We start from the raw sequence: 21,430 nt of genomic DNA, 5'->3' as shown, positions 1-21,430 counted from the left end.
ATTTATAACCAACTATTGGGAGTATAGGTCATATTGCACTTAAGATATTAAAACATATCAGATTATTGGAAACTTAGGGTAAGTGTAGTTTGGGAGAAATAGTTCTTTCATGCATTTAATGGCGTAGTCTCTCTCTCTTTTTTTTTTTTTTTATTGTTTTTGGGTTTTTTTTTTTTTTTTTTTTTTTTTTTTTTTCGAAACAGGGTTTCTCTGTGTAGCCTTGGCTGTTCTGGACTCACTTTGTAGACTAGTTTGGCCTTTAGTTCACAGAGATCGCCTGCTTCTGCTTCCCAGAGTGCTGGGATTACATTCATGTGCCACCTTGCCCAGCTTAATGGCTTAGTCTTTTTTTTTTTTTTTTATTAATTTATTCTTGTTACATCTCAATGGTTATCCCATCCCTTGTATCCTCCCATTCTTCCCTCCCTCCCATTTTCCCCTTATTCCCCTCCCCTATGACTGTTCCTGAGGGGGATTTCCTCCCCCTGTATATGCTCATAGGGTATCAAGTCTCTTCTTGGTAACCTGCTGTCCTTCCTCTGAGTGCCACCAGGTCTCCCCCTCCAGGGGACATGGTCAAATATGAGGCACCAGAGTTCATGTGAAAGTCATACCCCACTCTCCACTCAACTGTGGAGAATGTTCTGTCCGTTGGCTAGATCTGGGTAGGGATTTAAAGTTTACTGCCTGTATTGTCCTTGGCTGGTGCCTTAGTTTGAGCGGGACCCCTGGACCCAAATCTGCCTTTCATAATGTTCTACTTGTAGGTTTCTAGGACCCTCTGGATCCCTCTACTTTGCTATTCTCCCATGCTTCTCTCATCTAGAGTCCCAATAGGATGTCCTCCCCCTGTCCCAGTTTCCTGGTAAGTGAAGGCTTTCGTGGGACATGCCCTTTGGGCTAGTATGCAGATATAAGTGAGTATATACCGTTTGAGTCTTTCTGCTTCTGGGTTAACTCACTCATTATGATCATTTCTAGCTCAATCCATTTGTCCACAAATTTTGGGAATTCCTTGTTTTTAATAGCTGAGTAGTAATTCCATAGTGCATATGTACCACAGTTTCTTTATCCATTCTTCTACTGAGGGACACTTAGGCTGTTTCCGTGTTCTGGCTATTATGAATAAGGCTGCTATGAACATGGTTGAGCAAATTTTCTTGTTGTGTGCTGGAGCATCTTCTGGGTTTATTCCAAAGAGTGGAATAGCTGGGTCTTGAGGAAGCCCTATTCCTAGTTTTCTGAGATAGCACCAGATAGCTTTCCAAAGTGGCTGTACTAGTTTGCATTCCCACCAGCAATGAAGGAGTGTTCCTCTCTCCCCACATCCTCGCCAGCATGTGGTGTCACTTGAATTTTTGATCTTAGCCATTCTGATGGGTGTAAGATGGAATCTCAGAGTTGTTTTGATTTGCATTTCCCTGATGACTAAGGAGGTTGAGCATTTCTTTAAGTGTTTCTCAGCCTTAATGGCTTAGTCTTAATGCTTCATTTCTTAAAGGAACAGAGTCCCAAGGAAGGTAAGTGTCTAATACCTGAGCTCCAGTGATGTCATTGAGATTTAGAATCTCTGTCCATGCTGATACATTTCAGGGTAGTTGGCCTTGGCATCTTCTGCTTGCACTTTTGGATTTGTGTTCGCAGGAAGAGAACAGCATGAATTTAATTGCAGCTGGCCTAGCTGTACAGAGCATATACTAGTCTTAGCAGCATCTTTGTACTAGACCCCTCCAGTCCCATTATCAGAGGAACTTGTCATCCAGTTAAGCTGCAGTGATAGGAAATGTTTATCTTTAGAATGTTGCTTGTTCTATTATTCTCTGGGTGTGAGAGGCACTGTCAACTATTGTTGATCTCCTTCTCTTGGTAGTTACTTGCATGAGATGTTCATTCCTCACATAGTTCAAAACAAAACAAAAACCTAAGTGACACCTTATACTTTTTTTCTTAGCCCACTTAACTAGAGAAGTTTGGTACCTATTTGAAATAGTCAATATTTGGATAATTTATGTTGATTTCTGCAGTGGTTTGAATAGGAATGGCCTGTAGACTCATGTGTTTGAATGCTTGGCCCATAGGGAGTGGCACTATAAAGAGGCCTTTTTTGGAGTAGGTGTGCCTTGTTGGAGGAAGTCTGTCACTGTGGGGGCGGGCTTTGAGATCTCCTGTGCTCAAGCTCCACCCACTGTGGAAGACAGTCCTCTTCTGCAGCCTGCAGATCAAGATGTAGAACTCTCACCTCCTCTCCAGTACCATATCTGCCTGGACACTGCCATGCTTCCCACCATGATGATAATGGACTAAACCTCTGCAACTGTAAGCCAACCCTAGAGGCATGTTGTTTTTTACAAAAGTTGCTGTAGTCATGGTGTCTCTTCACAGCAATAAAACCCTAACAAAGACAATTTCTTTTACATCAAGTAGTTGATATCTTAGAGTTACTGCTTTTGTTTAAAGTTCAAGCTAAACATAAACACAAATATTTCTATTTGAAACTTGAATTCTTTCAGAGAGTCAAGCGAACGCCAATATTTGGAAATAACTTAATGTCTTCTGATTTCCTTAAAAAGAAAGAAAACACTCATCACTTTTATAAGAGTCACTGACCCAAAAGCAGTGCTTCTCTTAATTGTTTCAAACTCTTTCCTTCAGCAGACTTAAAAAATGGTAGTATTTTGGTAGCATGCCACTATAAAAAAAGAAAGAAAGAAAGAAAGAAAGAAAAGTGATGCTGGAGCCTGGCGGTGCCTGCCATGGGCTTCAGCTCCCCAACCCTCACTGGGCTAGGGAGAGCACAGTGCTTAGCAACTGTGCTGTTACAAGCTTCCCTACTTGGCCATTGAATAGTGGAGAGGGAGAATGTCTGTGTAGACAAAAAGATGCCTGCTGCCTTGGGCAGGAGGACAGTGGCAACATTTGAAGCCTCACCAGTTTCTGACAAGTAAGGGTCGGTTGGAAGAGGCAGGAAGTGACTTAATCTCACAAACCCCAATGAATAATAAAGCTTTTAATTTTTCAGTTCTTTAAGTTCTCTGAAAGCACTAAGGCCAGATTAATAAAGTTTTGAGAGTATTGAAGTGGAATTAAACAAATGCTTGAAGTATTAACACTAGCAAGTTTGAGTTTCCTCAGCCCATCATTTTCATGTTTCATGCGAAGTTTCATGCACAACTTCAAAGGAAGCACAGAGTGAAAGATGTAGTGTTTTTAAAGAAGAGTAACCTGTTCATGTATTAAACATGGTTTTCTTCTAACAGTGAGAGTGCCATCTCTCTCCTGGTGCGGGATCCAGAGGAAGGCATGTCCCATATGGCTGAGAGGCTTGAAGTAGACATCACATTGTTTGCATGTGGAAAGGGGCAGGGCATAGATTAGGGATCAGAAGAGGGGAACAGATTTGATTGTTGCAGGAGGCAACTTCATTAAATTACTATTTCAGTTAGGGTAGCCAGATCTAGTTCTTATTCTAGAAATTATAGTATAATTTGGTTGAAATACTTTGGACATAAAAAACGGTTGATAATTTTATTTATAGAGATTTACTCTTTGAAAAAACACTGAAGCATAGATATACTTTCTGAATACCTGGAAACTAAGACGAAAGGAGTTTGGAAACTAGAAAGAAGAGTGGACAAAAGTCACAAGATAATGATTTGCCAAAAGAGAAGTGCATATTAAAAACATTTCTCATCTGTAAGGCTAACCAGTATCTTAATGTTTGAGGGTACAGCTATAAGAACACAAGTGCATTTATTGATTACTGTTAGGATGCCGTATTTAAGGGAAAGGGACTCTGAAAACATAAACTGAAAATACCTTTACTTGGTACCTGGGTGAGTGTCCTACCAGTACACCCTATCCACATACAACAGAACCTACCCAGGCTTCGCCACTGACCATTATATCATTGCTTCACCTGTCTCACTCCTCCCCTACACCCAAATCAGGGTCTCATGTAGTCCAGGCTGGCTTCAAAATCATAGTGAAAATTTTCTTGTGCTCTTGGTCCTCCTCCTTCTACTTTCCAAGTGCTAGGATTATAGGTCTGCTTCACTATGCTTGGCTTAATTACAAAATTCTTAAGAACAGAACACTGGCCTGGCTTGGCCTGCTGCCATGTAGTTTTAATCTCAGCACTGCAGAGGCAAGGAAGTGAGGCCTCTGACCTCTGTGGGCACTTGCACTCACACGCATCATCCCCCCCAACACACACAATATAATATCAATCTAAAAGAATATAACACTGGGAGCTACTGAAGAACACTGGGGAGCTCTCAAGTTTTCACTCTTAGAGGCTAGTCGATTAACTAGTGCATCCACCTACTCAAGTACCGTGTGATTGCTAATGGATATAGCTAGGTGTTAAAGAGATTCCTAGGATATGTTAATCATCTAAAACAGTAACATTTGCAGCAGCAAATGTTGACAACTGCTTTTATTCTAAATTGGGGGAAGATACTGAGTGCTTTTTATTTGATTTCCCATAAAACAAACTAAAAAATAAATGCACTATTGAAGAATAAGTATACTTAAAAATAAGAAAAGTTAATAAAAGTTGTTACATGTTGGTTATAAGGGTAGATGGGATTTGAGACCCGTGTGTGTGTGTGTGTGTGTGTGTGTGTGTGTGTGTGTGTGTAGGGGAGGGGGCAGTGAGAGACAAAAAGGTGGGCTTTGAGCTGTGTAGCTGAGGATGACTTTGAACTTCCTGCTTGCACCTTGAACTTAAATGAATACTAGGATTACAGCTTTGTACCAACATCCCTGCTTTATGCTGTGCTAGGGGTCAAACCCTGGGCTTTTTGTGTTCTAAGGAAGCAGTCTACCAATTTAGCTACATCTATAGCTCCTGATAGGTATTTTTTGATGTTTTTATTTTAAATCATGTATTTTAAACAAACCTATTTTTTTTTTAAAAAGTATACACCCTGACCTTTTGAAATAAAATGTTAATGTCATTAAACTTTAGGTGTCATATATTGACTAATGAAGGTTGGTGGTGCTGGCGGTGAATTAAGACAGAGGTACTGATGAGGTTTTGTAATTTATAGATTTTGTAAATTAATATTGACATTGCATTCTTTAAAATGCCTTTTACATTTGGAAGTTTTGGCATTACATTCAGCTTTTACTGTTACTAATGTGACATTTCATGCACTTAATATTGCCTGTTTGATGTTTTATATTAACTTCAAGGGTTCAATATGTATGAACTTTAGAATTGTCCTGAAAACTAAATGTTTTGTTTAGTCAGAGAGTGAATTTTGTTGTTTGAAAATTTAAAAAAAAAAAAAAAAAAAAAAAAGAGTAGAAGCTGAGCGGTGGTAGAGCATATTTTTAATCCCAACACTTAAGAGGCAGAGGCTGACAAATCTTTGTGAGTTCAAGGCCAGCCTAGTCTATAGAGTTTTAGGACAGCCAATGCTACATAGAGAGACCTTGTCTTGAAAACCAATCAATCAATTGATCAATCAATAAAATAAAGAAAAAGAAAAAAGCAAATAAAAATAGGAACATGGAATAATTTTCTAGTATCATTTGTACTTTCAAAAATGTTTATACTAGGTAGTACCTGCACTGGGCTGTCTTTTTGTCCAAGACATAGTCACATCAAATCTGTGAATTTCATTTGCTTCTATAAAGTCCATGTACTTGGCAGTCCATTGTCTTTGTTCCATTGTAGGAGTTAGCTCAGCCATTGGCTCTATGCACCTAGAAAGATATGACATATAGAAGGTAGTTGAATTTCTCTCACTCATTTGTTGTATTTAATTTGAGTTTGCTTTGCCAGCCTCCCTAGGTCACATATTGGGACTACTTTGTAAGTCAAGTATGAAGTTCATTCCTGTTGTTTTGTAAGATTGGATAAATACATTCTTTCTTTTCCCTGTCATCTGTGGCCTTGCCATCTTAGTTTTCTAGATAGACCTCTGGGAGCTCAACCAAGTTCTGCTTAGCTGTATTTTATCTATGAAGCTTGCAATTGGTTGTCTGGTTAAACCCTTGCAGGTGAATAGTTGAGTTTCTGCTTCCATTATCTGGAGCAACATGGTTGGTGGAAAGAAGATGAGGTTGGTATTTCAGCCCCTGCCCCCCTTTAATTTTTCTGAACCTTTGTCCATCTTACAAATGGTAAGAAACCTAGAACAGGTCTGAATTAAAGTTAGTGTGTATAAAGTGATTATCACCGTGGTCGATAATAGTAGTTACTCATAAAAATGGTAACCTTTGTCATCATTGAGTGATCTTTTTTTTTCGTAAAAAATCTATAAATGATGACCATTTTATTATATCACTACTTACAGCTGTTAATATTACTGCTAATACTAGCCCACTGCTAGAGTATTTTACACATAAGGTACTGGCTTACCCTATGAACACATTACTAGAAATCATGCTTTGAGGAAGGATTCATGCTAATGTTTCAGTGTTTACCGAAAGATCATTGTCTGGCAAGTTTTATACCCTTTCAACAAACACTTGATTTGTGCTAAAGGAGATTGTTTTCTTTTTAATGTTGTATATCCTCAACCACATTCAAATTATTGCCACAATGAAGACCCTTGGAAGCAGGTAACTATTAGAAAATAGAAAATTCCACTTGTAAGTAATCTTTAATCCACAGGATTTTTATAGCAAATGTTTGTGTTTTTCCTACTGGGCAGTACCCTGTGTACCTGCCAAGCTAGATAAATAACAGGCTCTGATGATTTTGCACCTGGTGTCATAGAAACAGGGAGAATCAAAGATTAAAGTGGTGCATGTAGTGATCAGGTTTCCTGGGGCAAACTGAAATATTGCTGACAGTATTTTGGAAAATCCAGGCTCAAATCTGTTTTTATGAAAGTAGAGGCAGCAATGACTGTACACTTAACTATGTGCCAATGTCTGTACTTAACATTTAATGTGCTGTATTGATTCATCTCAAAAATATTCCTGGAAAATACATATCCTGACACTATAGATACAGGTTTTGAGGTTTAGAAAGGTTTCAGAACTTGCCTAAGGTTGCACATTCAGTGACAGGAACAGGCTTCAATTTTAGCAATGCTGACACTGAAATCTGTGTGCCCCCTCCCCTGCCCCAGGATAACTTTACATCATAGCTTTGCAGGAAGATGTGACATCTCTTCAACTTTGGCAGTAAAACTTTACTGTTAGATGCAATTGTATGCAGAGAAGGAATATGCAAATAGCTTTTCCTTTAGAAGTAATGTTCACAGAGCAGAGTGAAATTCTCAGCTCTTCCAAGGTGCATGTGTGCACTCAAAAAATTCATTAGCTCAACTTTCTCAACTTTAAGCTGAAAATAAGGTCTAAGTGGTATGAAAAATTAAGCCTACTAGAGTCTTCCAGAACCCAGGATAGGAACTTAGAATTTAAGATTCATACAATTGATTGTTAGACGTTCTCACATGTGATCTGTATAATAATGTCCATGCTAGCTGGTCAGATGGTGATAGCAGAGAACACAGTCTCAGCGTTCTTCTGTATCCATGCTGTGACTTTCATGTGACAGGCTTTCTTTTTATCCAGTTTCTTAAATTAGTCTTCCGAGTGTTCCAAACCTAGCTAGTAGAGATGCTGAAGTTTGCGTACAAATTCCCTGCTTTAGATGTAAAAGTTATATTTATGTAGGATTGTATATGCTCTGACCCCAGGTGTATCAGAATGAGTGATTAAAATTCTCCTGAGGATTTTTTTTTTTAGATATCTTAATGGTATTTTAGGAGAAAATTTTTTTAATCTTCAAGGCATATTAAGATGACTTAAGACTTCAAAAATACTAATTGCTTCTGTCTACAGGAAAGAAATCTTTGAGGGATAATTTTAGTAACACTGACTTATGTGCAGTAGTTCTTTTGTAAAAATCCTAATTATGAGACTGTATGCTTAATTTCTGACATCTGGCTTTTGAGAAGGACATGGTGAAGGCATTATTTTTGAGAGGTTTCAACAGTTTTGTCTGGTATTGCTGTCAACAGGTGTGATTCTGTCAACTCTTAGTATTCAGTGGTGACAAAATTGAAGTAGGTATAGCATAGACCCCGAAATTTCCTGGCAGGTGAACTTGGCACTTCCTAGACTTTGTATCAGTCAGTTTTTAGATTTTGTGATTGTTCTCATGAGAGTCTGAGATGTACTGGAAAGAAAGAAATGAGAATTGAGAACAGTGAGGAGCTGCCATCTTGGCTAAATATCAGTATTGAAGGCAGGGGGAAGCAAGTTGGTATGCTTTGTGAATCTGCCATCTGTTTCCACTGAGGCATAATTGCAGAACCCTCTCAATGTATGCCATGTGCACTGCATGTACTATATTTCCTTTAAAAAACTAATAGCTTTGATGGTTGTTCTGAAAGTACCTAGGGAAACTGATGACAGACTACTGGATTCTGGACAGATCTGATCATCCTACTTACTGGATCACAGATGCTTTGTAACCTTTAAAAAAATTTTTTTTTAAAGTCTTTTAAAGTGTTTTTGGTGGAGGAGGTATTGGACAAGAAGCAGAGTTTACTCTTTCTTTGACCACATGACACTAGCTAATATAGTTAAGTAATCTTCCCAACTCCCAGAAATAACTGACAGACACTTTGTCCAGGAAGTGCTTAGGAGGAGATGAGGAGAAAGTTAAATGGCTGCAGGTTTGTTTGTTTGTTTCAATTAAAACAGTTACTGCATAGTGAGGAGCCAGAGTTGAGATTTTGTGACCAGAAAGGTTTAGAACTGCTTCTGTGGGAATGGCAGTGGACATGAGCCCTCCCCAGTTAGGGTCTGCCTCCCAGAGAGTAACAAAGTTAGTGAAATCAGCTAAATGAACTGAAAGGCTTTCTGCTTTGCTTCCTCTTCTAATAAAAGCTCCATTTCAGTAGTAGTTTAATAGGAAAGGTTTGTTACACATCAGTGTTGGGTGAAACTGGCTGGTGAAGAAGTGTTCCTTGTTCCAGAGAACATCTAGCTTCAGAGAGAGGGGGTATTTCCCAGTGAGGAAGAATGGTAGATTCTTGGGTACTATGGCTGAATGGGTCAGGGGTTCCCAACACAGGTACCTAAAGGAATAATCTCAGTTTATCTGTAGATTAGACACTTGACTGTGGACTAGACCCTATCCTACCAATGTGTGTGCTACCAGTTTTTAAATCGTATGTGTGTAGTGCCATATGAATAAACACAACTAAAGTATTTCATCTGCTCCTTATCTTTATGGATATTTTTCAAGCCACAAATACCTGAAGTTGTTATTACCAGTGAGCTCCTTGTTGTCAGATGCCCAGGAAATGTGTTAGAAGTATGGGGGATGCATGCAGTGGGACTGGAGGGCCTCTCCACCTAGACCCTGCATGAGGCTCCTTGAGGATCTGAGGACTTTGAGCAGTACATGGAGTGAAACATCTGGCACAAAGCTGAATTTGATGATCTCTGTGGCCTCTTCTGTTGGCCTTAGAGGCAAAGGCTGCTTCGGTGTGACATGTCAGGAATTTTTGAAGGTGCTTCATTGACACTTTATTTAAATCGTCATAATTTAAAGCTTTTGTTATTTATTAGTTTATCATTAGAGACATTATTAGCATTTAATATTTCAACCCTGCTGTTTCTTACCTTACTTTCCTCATTCTACTCAGTGACATTTGTTTTTGAATGTCTATATGGTTCCCATGACATTCAACATAGAATTTCTAGAGAAGTGTGTTTGATATTGGTGGACACATGGCTTTTCTAAAGTAATTTTTATTGATTAGATCAGAACAAGATGCTAACGCCTTCAAATAATTTTTCTTTTAAAGGGATAATTCATGCCTCTCTATGACCTTGTTTTCCATGCACCACTAGAGAGTGTGGCATTTTAAGCTAGGTCACATTTTTATAACACATTTCCATTATTAGCACTGCTCACATGCATTGTGCTTTACTTTATGTTGGTTACCAAGAGACTAAAAGCCACTTAGAGAGTTATCTCCTATGAATCTCATCACTAGAATTTATTTTTTTAAGTGCAATTTTTTTCTCTTTTCTCTTTTGACAGTGCTGGGAACTGATTAAAATGTGCTTTAATCTTTGATTGACGTAGGAGATTAAAAAGCCTTATGTCACTGCTCCGTCTAGACTCAGGTTTTGTGTTGAGGGAGTTATTTAAGCTTTTTTGAAATTTAGTGGGCATATAATAGCTTGTGAATATATAAGGGACCCAATTTGATGAGGTTTCTTGTAGGTATGTGGCGGTTGTGCCTACCCTTCTGTGTCCCCTTGTGCCACTTTGTCCATTCCCCGCCCCAGATCCCCCGTGCTCATGCTTGGATTAGGACAGACTTCCCAAGGGGTGGCATTGCTGATGCATGTCCTTTTAGTTCCAGTTCGGACATCATAAGAGATCTTCTGGAGGAAGAGGAAGCCTGGGAAGCATCTCACACGTGAGTTCTCATGTTGAACAAATGTGTGTACTTGGGCCTGAGAAAGGAGAATTGTACACAGCTATTTTTATCCAAACACTTGTGTTTTACGATGTAAGAGAATAGCAATCCATGTGTAAGGCAAAGACCCCTGCTTTATTTTTGTTTGTGTGGTTTCACTGTGGAACTAGAGTCCTGGTGTAATAACTGGTTACTTGTCAGACGTTGTTTATATGTCCACATTATTTTGGACAGAGCTAAGCAAAATCTTAGAGCAAATAGAAGAAACATCCTTCCTCGTGTCTGAAGTGAATTTCTTCTTTAGCTTCATTCCTACCCTCTCGTCTGGAGCCACTTCCCTTTTGTCTTTTCTCTTACCCAGGTAGTCGCTCCCTTTCAGTTGGGTCTTTCTCGTTTCGTTCTCTGTGTAGTGGTCGCCTTTGCAGCCACAAGTAATCCTCCTTTCCACTTCCTCAGACAATGTCAACTTGCAGTTTGTTTCTTTATCTTCCCTTCTCAGCCTTTGAAGGCCTCCATCCTACTAAATCCAGAGTCCATTTTCAGAGTTCACTTTCCTTGCCTCGTTAGCAGTCTTTTATACTAAACAGTAACATCAGGAGTTCAAGGTCATCCTCAGTTACCTATCAAGTTTGAGGCCAGCCTGGACTGCATGAAACCCTGTGTCCAAAATAATAAATAGTGATGATGGTGTTTTAAAATAAGTAGAACAAATTCAAAGTGGAATAAAATGCTACAATAGACAATATCTAGATAACACCAAAGAAGACAGACATGGTAGAATAGAGAAATGACAACAAGAAAAGCTCTGTGCAAATTCTGCTTTATAAAGCTTATAGGAATGGGTTATACAACCCAATTAGAATTAGACACTGCAGAACAGATTGTAAAAAGATGTACTATGCCCTTTGCTTTCTCTTCAAAGAATGTTCTTTCTTTTTAATTCCAAGACATTAATACATTGAAAGCAAAGGAATAGAAAAAGATAGTGCCATAGAAAAGGGCTAATATAATGATAGTGTCAGACAAGACAAACTCGGAGGTAAAAACTGTAATAGAGTCAAGGACATTTATAATGCTTGAGAAGGTCGATTTATCAAGAAGACATGATTGAGAATGTGTATACATGCAACAAGAGTCCGAGGGTACATGAAGGAAAAATGATGGGATGGAAAGCCACCACAGGCAACACGGAGTAAAATTTCATACATACCCCCTCTACCCACACACAAAACAAACAATAAAACTATTGCCATGGACTTGGACTTATTCTCATCACAGCCCATTGTGGCAGAGGACCATGTAGCTTACTGTGAGCATGCCAACAGTACACCGATCACCAGTGTCTTCCTGTCTTCCTCAGAGAATAGTTTTCTACAGCCTGGCTCTGTGCGTCTTGCATGTTCTCTAGGCACTAGCTCATCGCTGTTCTTTTAAAGTGCTGTATCAGGAATGGCCATCAGACACACTAAAGCACAGACCCTCCTGGGGGCTCATTCTCATCTTTTTGTCTTATTTACCTTTTCATTTTCTTGGTAGTATTTCTCAAAGTGCAGTTTTTAATTTTGATTAAATGTATTATATCTATTTTAATTATTTTTGTGCTACTTAGGAATCCTTTTCCCAAAACAAAATCACCAAGATTTTTTTTTTATGGCTTAGAAGTTTGTAATCTATTTCGTGTATATTTTCATGAATATCTTAAGGAGTGGGGACGACTGTGGTTCTTTTTTGCAAAAGGCTTTCTGATTGCTACATCACTAGGTATTGAAGAGATGACCCATGTCTGTTTCATATGTGTGCATACATTTGTTTCTGGAATCACTTTTATGTCCTATTGATCTTATAGATTTTGTTTGTTTGTTTGTTTTGGTTTGTTTTGTTTTGGTTTTTCGAGGCAGGGTTTCTCTGTAGCCTTGGTTGTCTGGGACTTGCTTTGTAGATGAGGTTGGCCTCGAACTCACAGTGATCCACCTGCCTCTGCTTCCTGAGTGCTGGGATTAAAGGCGTGCACCACCACGCCTGGCTAGATGTCTTTTTAACACTTTGTAATTACTGTTTAATAATGCTTTAAATCAGGTAATGTGAGACTTCTTTTAAAATAAATGTATGTTCTAGATTAGGGTTCACTTGTTGTTGTTATATTACTTTTGATAAATGCATAAGGTGGCAGAGGAGGGATAAAATGCTCCCTGGTAGTGTAGCTGCTATGGCCTGGTGTAAAGCTGACATGCCCCTGGGACCAGGCCGGCTGTGCTGTGTATGTCATTTCCATTTGATATGTAGGTCCTGCTGAGCCCTTCCAGTCTTTGAGCTTATGATAACCCATTGCAGAGTGGGACTGTCCTGGTCGAGGCTGGCAAAGTCTTTAGTATCCATACGGATCTCTACCATCTCACACTAGATGGCTTAAACAATAGAATTTTATTTTTCCACGGCTCTAGAAGCTAGAAGTCCAAGATCAAGGTGTTGATAGAACTGATCACTGAATACTACTGTCTTCAGAAAGGTGCACAAAATACATATTTTAAAAACAAACCCTCAGAGGTCAAACAAACCCCGCTTGACTGTTCATGGGCATGATAGTTTTTTCTTCAAACAGCATCCCTGTATTGGCTATATTGATATACCTTCTGGATGGGAGTTTAGCCAAGGTTAAACTTTATTTTTTTCCACAGCCCAATCTGCTCCACTGTCTGCTTTGTTAATAAAGATTTTTTTTTTTTTTAAAGAACATATCCATGCATTCCTTTACCCATGTGTTCACATTGTTTCTTTGTTGTTTCATGTTACAACAGAGTCAAGCAGTTGCAGCAGACTTTCTGAGTTGTCAAAGCCTTTGCAAAGTATTTGGACCATTATAGAAATATTGCTAGTCCTTGTTCTATTTATTTATTTATTTTTATTATGTATACAGTACTCTGGCTGCATATACACCTGCAGGTTGGAAGAGGGCATCATATCACATCACAGATGGTTGTGAACCATCATGTGGTTGCCGGGAATTGAACTCAGGACCTTTGGAAGAGCAGGCTGTGCTCTTAACCACTGAGGCATCTCTCCAGCCCTTAGCCCTTGTTCTAAATCAGAAGAATCTAAACCTCTACTGTGAGCCTCCTTGGCAAGAGTGGGGAGCATAGAGTCTCTGTAAATTTTATAAAAATGTCTTTATCCCTCCTGCATCTAACCCTTCTGTGTAAAAAGACTGGATCAATGTGGGAGATCATTTAATCAGAGGTGACACTCTAACTAATGGGAGAGGGCACACTGATTTTGTCCACAAGTCAGTGGGGAAGGGGTTCTAACAACGTTGACATCTGAACAGAGGAACTTGTCGACAGAGACACTGGTGGACTCTGACGTTCAGAGTAATCCATGGAAGGCTCTTCACGCTGGAAAAACACCATTGTGAGTCTCCGTGATGGTTGCAAGTACCTTAGGTTTTCCTGCCTTCTCTCAGATGCCTTGGGACATAGTTTGATCTTCATTCATCTTAGCGTTCTTCTGAACTATTCAGGAGATCCTGCCCCTTTTTACACCAAAGAAGCATGTTATTACCTCTAGATGTCTTTGGTTTCTCCAGTCTCGTATTGTTGCTCGGTTGTCTCACCTTACTGGAAGCATGTATAGATGAGGCAGGACATATTGATGGGTCAGGCAGTCTTTACAAAAACAAAACAAAACAGGAGTGGATTCAGTTATTTGAACTGAGTAAGAAACTATTGTGATGTTTACTAACTAACTAGGTGGTATCATACGAAGTATTGTCAACTTGTGTATCCCAATTGATGTTGGTGCCATTTTTGTGGGAAACCAGCAGTTATAAGTGCCACTTTCTCTTCAGGAGCACTGTTGTGGGGAGTGCCCCAGACTGTGCTGCTTGTATGAAATCTAGGTGTTAATTTTTCCATCCTCTCAGAAACATGACTAACACACTAGTGATGATCATTATTAGTTTTTAAGAATTCAAAGAAACACACTGGTAGATCATGAGGCCTTCAGACACCTGGGGAAATTCTCCAGATTGAAGCTGCCTTTTGTTACTTGGGGAGAGCTTTCTAGAGGAGTTTGAGCCGTCCAATTGTTCGTCTTTGACTTTAGCCCAGGTGACTCATACTGCCTTGCCTCTGGAAGGTATTTAGGTGTACCTTGAGTCACTACCATGAGTCCATGTGGCTTTCTAAGGTAGCCCCTGAAGGTTTGTAGAACTGTTCTACTTGCTGGGCCTGGGGCCCTGACCTCATACTTGATTTTATTACTGCAAAATTCCTTTCATTCTGCTGCTGGTACTTTTAATTAAACACTCTATGAAGCTGGGTGGTGGTGGCGCACACCTTTAATCCCAGCACTTGGGAGGCAGAGGCAGGCGGATCACTGTGAGTTCAAGGCCAGCCTGGTCTACAAAGCCAGACCAGGACAGTCAAAGCTATACAGAGAAATCCTGTCTCAAAAAACCAAGAAACCCAAACAAAAAACCAACAACAAAACACTCTGTGAAACAAATAGAATTAATTAATTCCAATTCCTGTCAGTTGGTCACAGAAGCCACTCTGGTATAGAAACTGGGCAGGTATTGAAGGGACACATGTGTCTAAGTGTTTTGCTTTTCTCTCTGTTCTGAAAAGTCAGGCAGTGACTGCTCATGTATTCAGGGTGTTTGTGTGGAAGGTAGCATTGCAAGACTTTTTGTCCAGAAACAGGAGCTGACAAATTACTGACCACTCAACAGAGTTTCCCACATGAGCTGTTTGTCCATACTGGTGTCATCTCACCTCTCTGTGTCACCCTGTGGGAACTGGGTCTTGAGCAGCTCAGATCTTGTCCTCTGCCTCTACACATGCAGTGAAACACAAACTGCACTTTTTTTCCCCCAGAAGCCCATTGCTTTCTCTGGTGTCTGTGAAGTTGCCAGGCTACCTTAATAGTTTGCTCTTAGTTATTTCAGGCCTTTCCCAGCTTCTGACATATTTAGATTGCTTTTTATAAACCCATAGCATACGATTGCTGTTTTAATATGTAGTCTATCTTTTAATTGGGAGATTCAGCAGTTACAATTATATAATTTGTAATTATTGACAGAAGGTTTTTTTTTTTTGTTTTTTTTTTTTTAAATAGTGTGTTCCAGGCTGGCATTCTATTTGCTTTGTACCAAAGGATGATGTTGAACTTACTTCCTGCTTCTACTTCCCACATGCTAGGGTTACCGGCAGGCCTGACCATGTGTTTGGTGACACAGTGCTCGAGTTCATCTAGTCAAGTGTGCTCTGCCCCCTGACCTTTACCTCTAGTTCAATAATGACCATGCACGACCATTTCGGCCATTTTCTGCTTGCCTAACACCTTTTCTTTCCCTTTCCTTCTGTCTAAGCCCATTTGGGATAAATAGATACTGGCAAATAATTTCATTGTATATCTGGTATTAGCTTATGAGTTTTACCTTTGTCCTTAAATAATTATTACTTGCCCTTGGGTTTGTGATGTGCATCTTTTTCACAGCAAGCCTTCAGATACAGTTCTTTGGTATATGAGGGCCAACAACAGTGTGTTTCCATTTCAGTCTTGCTTTTAATGGTCCCATTGTCATATATTTACTTCTACAAATGTTAAATAGACCCAGAGTTACAGCTAGCGATGGCGTTTATTTGATGTAAAAAGCTTCCTTTAATATTTCCTATGTACTTCTTGAATGTATTATTAGCCATCAATTCTCTTAGCTTTTGTCTGTGATGTCTTTCCTAAGCTTTCATCTTTGAAAGATGTTTTTGCTGGGGGTGGATTCTAGTTTGACAGTTTTTCTTAAGTTATCACTGTATCACCTCGAGGCCTGTCTAGTTTCTGATGAGAAGTCTACTGTAAGTCTTATTCATTTCTCTATGAAATGTCCCTTTTTCTCTGCTTGTCTCCAAAGATTTTCAGCACTTTGAATATGTATCGAGATGTTTTCTGTTTGTTATTTATTCATGGAGGGTGAGTGGGGTTGACCATCTTTAGTCTTTTGTTTTGATGTCATTATTTTTACAATACTCACAGTTGTGTAATTTATTTTCCACAGTTAATTCTTCTACAGGAATTTTAGTTAAGAGCACACACTTTTTTCCTTTGTGTTTCAATTTGGCTTTTAAGAAAGATTAATATATATGTATTTATATATGTATACATATACATATGTATGTATGTATACACACACACACATGTGTGTGTGTGTGTGAGAGAGAGAGAGAGAGAGAGAGAGAGAGAGAGAGAGAGAGAGAGAGAGAGAGAGAGAGAGAGAAAGAGTACCATTTGTGTGCTGGTGAAGAGGGTATTGAATCCCCTGGAACTGGAGCTAAAGATGGCTAAGAGGTACCTCCTGTGTTCTGGAGTAAGCATTCTTGACCACTGAGCCATATCTACAGCCCCAATTTGGATGGTTTGTGTTGACACATCTTTAACATTTACTGAACCATTTATCAGTTTTATATCTTATACTTAATTGTCCTTTGAAGAAATATTTCCTTAGAACTTTCTCAGTGTTTCAATTTGACTTGTTCATACGGTTTCTATGTCTGCTGAAATTCTCTGGATATTTCCTGTCTTTTCTATTAGAACCCTCAATGCATAGTATTGGTCACAATTATTTTGAAGTTGTGTGGTCTGGTGGGTGCAGTATGTGGACTGGCCTCTGCATCAACTGCTTTGTGCATGACAGTGGGTCTTTTTCTTGTTTCTTGTGTCTTCATTTTAGACTATGACTGAACATACTGTGTAGGATGCCAGAGACTAAGATAACTAGTGTTTATGCCTAGAAAAGAGCTTACTTCTGTCTAGCCATTAACGTGGTTCGGGAGTTGGCCTGGTTGGTTTTTAGTGTTTGCTCTAGCTGCCTTGGCTAGAGTATCTGTAAGATCATCAGCTCTTGTTTTTCTATCAGAGACAGAGATTTTTGTCTGAGCCTCAGGGACGAGTGTATTCCTATTCTTCACAGAAGAGAAGCATCCGGGGAGGTAGACAAACTTTCCTCCTGTCTCAGTAGGCACTCCTGTTCCTGCCCCATTCCAGGCTTCCTCATGAGCACGCAGTGGAGGAATGAGGCTTCCAAGTGCAGTAGAGGAATGAGGCTTCCAAGTGCATGTGGACTCATGTGTTTGCTTTGTTCTGCTACTGTGTACTTAAGAATTCATGCCAGCCTAACAGAGCTACATAGTCAAAGTATCTCAACAAAACAAACAAACAACAACAAAAAGAATTAATGGTAAAATATGTGCTTAGTATGTTAGAGACCTAGTATGTTCCCTTCCCAACATCAAAAGAAAGGATTCCTGAGAAGTCTATCCTTGCACAGCCCCCGACCCACCATTATCTGATGCTCTGCCCAAAGTGAGGGAATTTGTGTGGCCTGTCTGTGTTTGGAAGAGGGACTTATTTTCTCTCTGGGTTTTGTTTGGTCAGAGAAAGGGGGGGCGAGAAAAGCAGAGACAGAGAGAGAGAGAGACAGGATTTCTCACTGGCTTGGAGCTCATTAAGTAAGTTAGGCCCACTGTCAGTGAGTCCAGCCCAGGGATCTAGCCACCTGTATACCTCCCCTGTACTAGGATTACAAGCACAGGTTACTGTGCTTGGCTTTTTAATGTGGGTTTTTCTTAGTTAGGGTTTCTGTTGCTGTGAAGAGACCATGACTATGGCTACTCTTATAAGAGGCAGCATTTAATTGGGACCTGCTTACAGTTTCAGAGGTTGAGTCAGTTATCGTGGCAGGAAGCATGGCAGCATTTAGGCAGACATGGTGCTGGAGAAGGAGCTGAATTCTACATTGGACCTTCAGGCAGCAGGAAAAGAGCCAGCACTGGGCTGGCTTGGGTTTTTGAAACCTCAAAGCCCACCCCCAGTGACACACTTCCCAACAAGGCCACACCTCCTAATCCTTTCTATTAGTGCCACTCTCTGATTGACTGAGCATTCAGATATGTGAACCTGTAGGGGTCATTCTTCTTCAACCACCACTGGGTTCTAGGGGTGGAACTCAAGATTTTAATCACCTTATCGCCCCAGCTCTGTTTGTTTTTTGAGACCAGGTCTGAATATAGTTTTGTGCCTTTTTCCAGGATGGCTTGGAACACCCAATGTAGACCAGGCTGTCCTCAAATTCAGATTTTCCTTCCTCTGCTTCCCAAGTGCTGGGATTACAGGTTAGCACTGTACACAGCTTTTTAAAGCTACTGGACTTTAAGAGAAAGACTCTTTCTTGGGTCTTTGCAAATTCACTGTTCTCATACTTAACAAGGATGATAATACAAATTATAGATCTGTCTTTAGAGAGAGAGCAGTTGTGAGCTTTAGTGACATCATGAATGTGAATATACTTAGTATGCCAGGAGTTCCCACAGAACAATGACCATTGCTTTATAATTTCTCATTTCTTTTCTTCTTGTTTTCAGAAATGATGAAAACAGAGAAATAAGCCCACCACAGAATCGCCGCTCTAGAGCCACTGAACATGCCGAAATTGAACCAAGAAACAAGCGCAATAGGAATTAGTATGGCCTTTTGCACCTTTTCTGTACAGTGACCTGATTGTGGTAGTTTTACTGCCATATGTAGGCTCATATTTAGCAATATCCAAGGAAGAATTTTAATTCTAAATCTAATAGTTAATTTATTTTCATTCTTCTTTGCCTTTTTGGAAAAAAAGAAAAGTTCTGAAATTGCCCTTCTTGGTCAGTTGTTTGTTTCCTCTAAGACATTTCTCCCCTAAAAACACGTTCACCAGCTTTGCACAGAGCATATATTCTTTAGCAGGAGTGTTTGCCTTGTTTGACTAATCTATTTCAGGATGTTTTTAGGTTATTTTTTAACTTTTTTCCATTGGGGAACCAGCCTCAGCAACACCTTCTTTTCATTCTCTTGACAGTGGCAAACCGGTAAGAGTATGCATGCTTTATCATAATCCACACACCCTAATGCTTGAGGCCAGGCTACCAGCAGTTACTGGTTGGTACCCAAGTTGAATGTTTGTTAGACACACCTGTGTTTTACATATAGAGTAGACTTATAATGTAAAGTCACAAAGTAAGTTTTATAATTGTTGAAAAGTCAGGAAAATAGTATTGTAATTTAAGGTAACAGTCACAGTAACTGAAACATATCTATTCTTCTGAAGTGGCACTTAAAAATTATTACTGTTAGTATTTTTCCACAGGTCTCTAACACTTTGAATCTCAGCTGTTAAACAAACAAAAAATAAAATAAATGGATTTTGTCAATGAATATACAGTTTGTAATGTTCTTAAAACAATGTCTTGTGTGTATTTGAATAGAGGTTATACATCTTTGTATTGTATCTCTCACAACATTTGCTATTGTGTGAAAAATGCCTTCAATTCCCAGTTTCACCTGCTTTTGTTTGGCATTTCAAAGCTGCCTGCCCCCGTCAACCTCTCAGATACTGCCCAGACCAGACATAGGAGCTTTCACACAGGACAGCACATTTGGCCATGTTACAATGAGTCTATTAGTGCTGGGAAAATCGTGTATGGCTTCCCCTTTCCAGAGATTATCTCTGTGGACATTGGTTTTAGGCTGTGATTTGGGGCTTCTGGTGTGTGTGTGTGTGTGTGTGTGTGTGTGTGTGTGTGTGTGTGTTGGGGGATGTCTCATTATGGCAAGAATTGGATGTTTTTACACTAGGACTGCCATTGGTTTTCCTCATGGGTTCCCTGAATTTCTGAAGTAGACAGCAGGACTACCCACTGAGTCTGTGGGTGGCTCTTAGGTAAATGAGCAGAGATTAACTCTGAGTTACCGGATATTAGGCTGTAGTGAAAGCCATGTTACATTAAAAATGACCTAATCTGCCATACATTAAACTGGAAGCAATTAGTGTTATATTTGCAGGAAAAGGATTTTGCAAAGGAGAGGTGAAACACAAGCCAGCAAGCCAGGCGTATGAATTCAAATAGTAACCTATCAGTCGCCGTACTGAATACTTCGGTTATAATGATGGCCAGCAGTCATTATATTCCAAAACTGATTCTCAGTGGGACAGATAGAGTTTATTCCTCAAGGACAGTTGAGCAGAATGTGGAAATGGTTTTGTTTGTTATGACTGAGGGGGTTGGAGGAATGTACCATATGGGCAGGGGCCCGGGCTACTGTTAGACATTGTCCTGCCTGATCACAGTGAGCATTGATTTTCCATACAGTTCCAGAGGCTGGAAGGCTAAATCAATAGGGTCTCTTCTGAGGCCTCTCTCGTTCGCTTGTAGCAGCTGCCTTCTCAGAGTGTCCTTATATGGTCTTCCATCTGTGTACATGTGTCTATCTCATCTCTCTGGTCATGTTGGATCAGAGCTTGCCTTGTGACCTTATTTTACTTTCCCCCTTTAATGAGTCTCTAAATACAGTCTTGTTGTCAGAACCCCTACAGTATGTCTGGGAGGGGCACAGTTTAGCCTGGAAGACCCTACTAACTGTCTAGGCCAGTGATTCTCAACCTTCCCGATGCTGTGACCCAGGAATGTAGTTCCTCACATTGTGGTGACCCCAACCACAAAATCATTTTCACTGCTACTTCATAACTGTAAATTTTGCTGCTGTTGTGAATTGTAATGTAACTATCTATGTTTTCCAATGGTCTTAGGTAAACCCTGTGAAAGGGTTGCTTGACCCCCAGATTGGGAGCCACAAATTGAGAATGACTGGTCTAGGCTAAAATCTTAGTACCAAGATTAAGAATAACATAAAGGAGGTCTGTGCTGACCCGAAAAGTAAAACTTAACAGGCATTGCATTTATGAGCTCTGTGTGTCCTCTGCATTTATGACCTCTGTATGACCTCTGAAGGGGAAGTGTACCTATTTGGCAAAGATTGGGGAACCTAGTACCCATGTTGGATCCATAATTGAACATCCTTAGTAAAATTTCAATCTTGGCTCAACTTCCTGTCCTTCACTAGCCATTGACTCTGTATTCCTCCTGACTGTCCTCATGGTGACTGCCAAAGGTTATACTGGCTAATAATAGCAGTGATACATAAGGTTTGGGTGAATG

The 21,430-nt window shown here is 39.8% G+C and overlaps 1 protein-coding gene across 3 annotated transcripts in view; it reads left to right on the top strand.

Annotated features, from left to right (window-relative positions):
- Rad18 (RAD18 E3 ubiquitin protein ligase) overlaps positions 1–19,388 on the top strand; it is a 91,662-nt gene extending 72,274 nt beyond the window's left edge. For 2 of the 3 annotated variants that reach the window (XM_051155030.1, XM_051155032.1), the window contains 2 exons: positions 10,347–10,409; positions 18,821–19,388. In XM_051155030.1, the coding sequence (XP_051010987.1) occupies positions 10,347–10,409; positions 18,821–18,920 (163 nt within the window). In that variant the 3' untranslated portion in view covers positions 18,921–19,388. The remainder of the gene's footprint in view (positions 1–10,346; positions 10,410–18,820) is intronic. The other variant, XM_051155031.1, reaches the window with a different exon arrangement.
- Positions 19,389–21,430: the final 2,042 nt, after the last annotated feature.

The sequence above is a fragment of the Acomys russatus genome, chromosome 13 (assembly GCF_903995435.1).
Source record: "Acomys russatus chromosome 13, mAcoRus1.1, whole genome shotgun sequence".
NCBI classification, from domain to species: domain Eukaryota; kingdom Metazoa; phylum Chordata; class Mammalia; order Rodentia; family Muridae; genus Acomys; species Acomys russatus.
Note: the sequence above shows the minus strand (reverse complement) of the source record. Positions and strands in the feature narration are given on the sequence as shown.